General features: G+C 47.2%; 1 protein-coding gene across 1 annotated transcript in view; it reads left to right on the top strand.

Annotated features, from left to right (window-relative positions):
- Window positions 1-487: 487 nt before the first annotated feature.
- EZR (ezrin) overlaps window positions 488-6569 on the top strand; it is a gene marked incomplete at both ends in the record, with an annotated part of 29077 nt that continues 22995 nt past the window's right edge. Inside the window, one exon of the mRNA XM_084257775.1 lies at window positions 488-553. Coding sequence (XP_084113901.1) covers window positions 488-553 — 66 coding nt within the window. The remainder of the gene's footprint in view (window positions 554-6569) is intronic.

Here is a 6569-nt window from a genome sequence, read left to right as displayed (position 1 = left end):
AGGAGGGTGAGAGAATTCACCAGAGTCAGAGCGGAGAGCAGAGCAGGCGAACTGATGAAGTACACTGCTGAGAGGAGCAGCAGGCGTGGCAGGAGAGGTCTGCCCTCCATGTGGGACCCTCACCCAGTGGCCAGGGATCGAACTGGCACTGCAGAGGCTGCGGGCGGCTTCGCAACCCAGCGCTCAACCGCTGCGCCACCGGGGAGGCCCTGCTTTTATATGATTTTGTCCTTTGTATTAACATTGTTCCCAGGAACAACTTTTACATTTAACCAAGACAAAAATTCATTTTGTATAATAGACACAAAGTTATCTTTTCATTAACCATTACTGTGACACCCTAAAACAGTCTGGTGATATGGAGGGAGAAGAGCTAAAATCAAGACATCCACTTGCCTTTGGGGCTTTCCAGCTTTACCTTCCTTGGCTGAATTCACGTGTCTGCATTTCTCCACTTAGCCGGTCATGGTTTGCTGAGTGAGCGGTGATGTTACAGGAACTGCTCTTTGTCAGCCAGCGTCCTTGGAAAGTGACCACTGGTGTCATTGCTGATGTGAGTCACTGAGTTGGAACATGGCTCACAGGGATGGATTCTATCTTTCCCAAAGATAAGGAGAATCAGGACAGAGAGAGAACTGACATAGAGCATCGTGGCTTGGCTCATGGAGTCTGTCCCTGCGAGTATAGCTCTGTAACTGTACTCTAGTAATGCCAATTTTATAAAGATATTTTCACAGAATGGTCCATGCATAGTAGCAATAGATACTTGGATCTTGCCAAAAGGAGCTGCCCTTGCTCCTTGTTGCCTTTCCTGCTGGGCTGGCTGCTGGGTGTGGCCTCACCTGTGTACTTGGTGGAGCTGTAGGTTTATGGCCCCCTTCCCAACCTACTGAGTCAGAATCTCTAGATCCAGAAAACTGTTTCAATAAGCCCTTCAGGTCATTCTCTTGCATGTACAAGTTTGAGACCCACTGCCCTAGGGAGCATTGAAGGCCCAGGGAGTAGCATGTAAGGTGGGCCTGGCCTAGTTCCTGAACCATCACTAAGGGACCCCAGAATCCATAAAACATGTCTGGGACGGCCACATTTCCTTCTGCAGCGCTGGACGGGACTTGGAGGACTTTATGTTAATCCAAGAAAGTCTAAAATACAAAGGCCGTGTTTTGTTACTGTTCTTGGTTTTCTGTATCCACCTGCTGCCAGCTGCAGCGCACTCTGCTCCACTGCCCTTCCGTGTGGGAGGGAGACTCAGTCCTGCTTAAAATGTAGGGAAAGAACATGACAGGCTAGGGAAAACCCCGCAGAAGAGCCAGGGTTCTCACCTCTGCTTCCTGGGGTCAGCTGACCTGTGCCCTGGCCTCCTTTATACAGTGAGGGGGGGTCTCCAGCTCCCCTCCCGCCTATGCCCAGGAGCCAGTGCGGCTGTGTGAGCACAGCGGTCTGTTTGGGTGGCCACTGCTGCCATGGTCCTGAAAACAGAAAGTTTCATTTGCAACTTAAACAGTTAAATCCAATTTTAGTTTTCAAGTTCATTTTCTTTTTTTTTCTTTTTTTTTTTTTTTTTAAATATTATTTATTTATTTATACAAGCACTGGGTACAGTCAGAAGCATGGGAGGGTGAGAGAATTCACCAGAGCCAGAGGGGAGAGCAGAGCAGGCAGACTGACAAAGTACACTGCTGAGGGGAGCAGCGGGCGGCAGGAGAGGTCTGCAATCCATGTGGGACCCTCGCCTATGGCTGGGGATCGAACCGGCGATGCAGAGGCTGTGGGCAGCTTCGCAACCCAGCGCTCAACTGCTGCGCCACCGGGGAGGCCCTCAAGTTCATTTTCTTTCACCTTTGTTCCCCTTCAGATTTAGTTTTCATTCATGTTGATTTGAATACCCACTGACCAGGGATCCACTGGTTCAAATGACAGTGTTTCCAACTGCTTGCTCTATGCAGCAACTCAGGCTGGTGGAAAGTGAGAGTGACCGCATAGGCCTCAGCTGATGAATGGGCAGACAGCGGGAGCCAGCCGAGAGTGCCAGGTTATTTGTCAATGAAAGGGCAGTGGAGCACCGACACATGCTACAACATGGATGAATCTGGAAAACGTGCTCGGTGAAAGAAGCCAGGCACCAGAAACACATGCTGCATGATTGCTGTTTATTCAAAATGTCCAGAACAAGGAAGTCTGTGGAGACAGAAAATAGGTTCCTGTTTGCCCGGCCATGAGGAAGGAGCAGTGGGAAAGTTCTGCTGATGGGCATGGGGCTGCTTTTCGGGGTGATGTAATGTTCTAAAATTAGTAGTGTCGGCTGCATAACTCTGAATATACTAAGAGCCACTGAATTGCACATTGTAAATGGGCGAATTTTATGAAATGTGAATTGTGTTTCAACAAAGCTATTTTTAAAGTGTGTCATGATTCAACATGAAGATTAAAGTACAGTATTGTCCCTCTGATTACTCAATTATGTGAACCAAAATAACATCCAAAAAACTTTTCTGGGCCTCCCTGGTGGCGCAAGGGGTTGGGACGCTGTCTGCAGTCACTGCAGCATGAGTTTGATCCCCCGGCCGGCCAGGGAGCTACCCACATGGCGCAGCAGACCTCTCCTGACTCGCCCACTGCTCCTCTCAGCAGTGTGCTTCAGTCAGTCTGCCGGTTCTGTTCCCCACTCTGTCTCTGGTGAATCGTCTCACCCCCAACACCTCTGGCCTGTACCCCAGCTCTTGTATGCATAAATTAAAAAAAAAACTTTTCTAATTCATTTATTATTGGTTGTAAGAATTTCCCTCTTTTCTTCCCCCATTTGTGAAAGTTCACTCCATCTACTTCCTATCAGAGTGTTTCTGAGTATTTAAAAGGACTTATCCAAATATTTGAAAGCTGTTAGAAGTTGCTGAAGTGGCACCTTTGGCAGAGGGTGGAATGTGGCAAACTGCACTGACATTTGAAGTGATTAGGAAAGGTCAGTGTAACATTGGCGGGGCCGCCCGTAGCTCTCTTCAGACTCAATTTCTGAGTAAACGCAGACGCGATAATAAGGGGATTAGTCTGTTCCTACTGAATCCACTGCGGAAATCTAAACATTCAGACACTGTCATTTGAATTTCCCTTTTTGTTCTAAATCATTGCACACCTCCCCGCTGCGGTCCTGTGGCCACTAAAGTGGATCTGGCTGCATCCTCTGGGGTGTGGGAGGTTGCTTGTGTGTAGAAGGGTGGAGGAATTGGTCTTGAACTTTCCCCTCCAGTCTCGGCCTTCAATACAGTTTGACTTAATTCTATATAAGTGTGGTTGAAGAAGTAATCCTGCCATCTTCACGTTTTTTTAAATACTGTGTTTCCTTCCCAACACGACCTTCAGTAGCTCAGCTGGTAGAGCAGAGGACTGTAGGCAAGACATGTGTGAAGTATTTCCTTCCCAAAGGAAAAATTGTGCAAGTAAATTTATTTACCCAAATGAGGGAAACAACCTAGGATATAATTTGACAGCCAAAAACCCAGCACCCACACTGGGTTAGAAGTAAAATACCTTACAGCGCTCAGCCTCCGAAGGCATTGTGATTGTGAATGCAATTTTGATGAGAATTCAGCTGCGAAGAAGAAGACAAAGACATGTTTTCTGAAGTGCATTCTAAAGAATACTGGTCCTTTGACATATTCCATGGAGAAAACCTCAGTGGGCAGAATAATCTGGAACCCAGACTGAGGCCCTTGTCTGGGATCAGACAATTTGCATGACCACAGCAGACACTCAACCTCCTTTGGAAGGAAGGAAGGAAGGAGGGAGGGAGGGAGGGAGAAGGGTGGCAGGGAGGAAAAAGCACAGCTGAGAACTTTAACATAGGTGCCCTCAACACCCTGACCCCATGCCCTCTGTCCCTCTCAAGGTCAGCTGATTTTGAAAATAACTACGCAGCCGTTGTTGGCAGGAATCAGAAACCATGCAGATAATTTTTAACTGTAGAATGTTAGCGTTGGGAGATCCCTTACAGGCAAAGTCGTTTCTAGATGCCTCATGTCACAGACGATGAGGCAGGTGGGTCTCTTCAGCTCGTGGGGCCCCTGAGGCACAGCCGAGGTGCCTGGGCCAGCGAGGTCAGGCTGTGTGTTCACAACTCCTTGGCTGTCAGGGAAAGGGGAGTGGACATTGGGTTTATTTTGTTTTAGTGGGGTGAATTGTTAGTGAGTTTATTTTTTAAAAAAACAGATTGGGATCGCATGCCTGTGATTTTTCTTTCTTACTGGAAAGAGAGATGTCCATTGCACTGGAGATGTCCATTGCATTGGAGAAATAAGACGACTGAAGAGTTAGTCTCTCCCCTAGAAATCACGACTTTTTCTTTGTCATCTAGACAATTTCCTGGCCAGCTTGTAATGCTTTTAACAATTTGTTATTTTTCGCATGCCTCTTCCCACCTCATCTGCCACATTCCCCAGGAAGGGTTTGCCTCCCAGGTCTCCTCATCTATAGCTTTGTAATCGCATCTCACCTTGCCCCTCTGAACCGTAGGCCTAGGAATAGCCTCATCCAAGACCTCTACTTGTAGACGAGGGGTCTGATGCTCAGGGGGAGGCTGTCATCTGCTTGAGGATGACAGGATGCCTCCACCCCAGGCATTCTACCTCTTGTCCCCTTGCAGTGACCCCCGAATTCATCCTGTCTCCAAATTACTCGAGTGGCCTTTAAAATGACAGAGATTCTTAGGCTGAGGCCCAGAAGCTCTGGGTATTCCGTGGTTAGTCCACTTTGGGGAGGACCACAGTGCATGGTGGCTGTTTGAGGGCCAGCTCTATTTGTCAAGGGCAGGGAGTTCTGACTTTCCTCTGTGTCCACTGGGACCCCTCATGGTGCCCGGTACCCCCAGAGGTATCTGTGTTCGTAGAGGGAGTGAGCCCCAGCTTACAGAGGCTGCTTGCCTGCTGGCTGGGCCTGCTGAAACAGCAGAAGATAAAGTCAAGATAGTTAATCTCTGTGTCCTGTGGTACCTTTGAGCTGAGCTCACCCATAATGAGAACAGCGGAATTTTTTTTTAAAGAGCTGATTATTAAGCAGGAGGGTAGAGACAGTATCATAGTTAAATTTTCATCAATTTTATCAAGTAAGGCAAAGGTAGGGGTAAATGTTAAGTCCTGATGTTAATAAATAGGGGTGGCAAATAGTCGGGTGGCTGGTGCAAAGAAATAACCTCTCAACTGCAGTCGACCCCGGGGAATAGAAATACACGTGAGTTTTGCATAAATCTAAGTTTTACTGGCCAGGTTCCTTTTCTTTCTTTCTTTTTAGAAATAAAACTAAACTCATTCCTATTTTTGTTTTTAGGCTGTTGTCTCTTGTATATACTGACACTCAAGTAATAGATACTTACCTCTCCCCTGACATGAAATCATAGCCCATGCTCTTGCAGACTATTACCAGGGGCCCAAAAGAGAAAAGACTTTCTTGCTAACTGTAGTCAGTGTGACAAATATACTTACACTCATTAGAACCCCATCTTGAGGGTTCAAGCATCTTCATCTGAGATTTCCCAATGTGCATCAAAAATAAGTCACCTTATTCTAAAATTCTGAGAGTATGCAGCTGTTGGGGGACTTCATTTTTTTTTAAAGATTTATTTATTATTTAATTATACAAGAACCAGGGTACAGACCAGATGTGTGGGAGGGTGAGAGGATTCACCAGAGACAGTGGGGAACAGAACAGGCAGACTGACGAAATACACTGCTGAGGGGAGCAATAGGCGCAGCAGGAGAGGTCTGCTGCGCCATGTGGGATTCTCGCCGGCCGGCCGGGATTGAATCGGATTGAATCGGCGCTGCAGAGGCTGTGGACAGCTTCACAGCACTGCGCTCAACTTCCTGTGCCACCAGGGGAGGCCCCGAGACTTCATTATTTTTAGTCTATGGAGTGCTGCTTAACTCTCACATGTAAACTTATTTGCAAATACCCATTATAAATCATCTGGTTCCTTAACTGTTCTAACATTTGGCATTAGCTTCCACTGGATTAGTGTTGGGAGGAGAATCATGGAATACTGGTTATCACCCACGCTGGTTATCATCCACGCTGATTATCATCCACATGGTTCTGTGTGTTTGTGGATGGGATTGGGGCAGGGGTTAGTCAACACCACCTCCCACCACCACCACCACCACTAAGCTGATGTTAAAGGGCTTGATGCTTTAGCAAGCCCGAGACAGGTAACTGCCCTGTGGGGTGGACTGTAAGGACTAGTTGCAGGTTCCTTCTCCACCTACAACCACCCTGTGAGGCTGCCTTTAATGAAAGTGTGTGATCTGGGGGACTCACCAGGACAATAAGAACTCCAGGCTGTGTCCTCGCGCGCGGCGTAGTGGTGTGTTTGCTCTGGGAACCTCTGTATTTTTGTGGGGCCAGCATCACGCTTATTAGGCATAACCACACAGTCCATTTTATTTCTGTGGCACTTGGAAATATGAGTTCAGGGTTCCAGCCTCATGCATACAATCCACTAAAATCAATTGCTCACGATAGAAATCAAAGATCATGGAAAGAACCTTGGATTTAGATGTTTCCTTAGTTGCTAAAAGTGGTCT

Source organism: Talpa europaea (genome assembly GCF_964194135.1).
Source record: "Talpa europaea genome assembly, chromosome: 2".
NCBI lineage: Eukaryota > Metazoa > Chordata > Mammalia > Eulipotyphla > Talpidae > Talpa > Talpa europaea.
The sequence above is the reverse complement of the archived record's forward strand: the minus strand, read 5'-3'. Positions and strand labels throughout refer to the sequence as shown.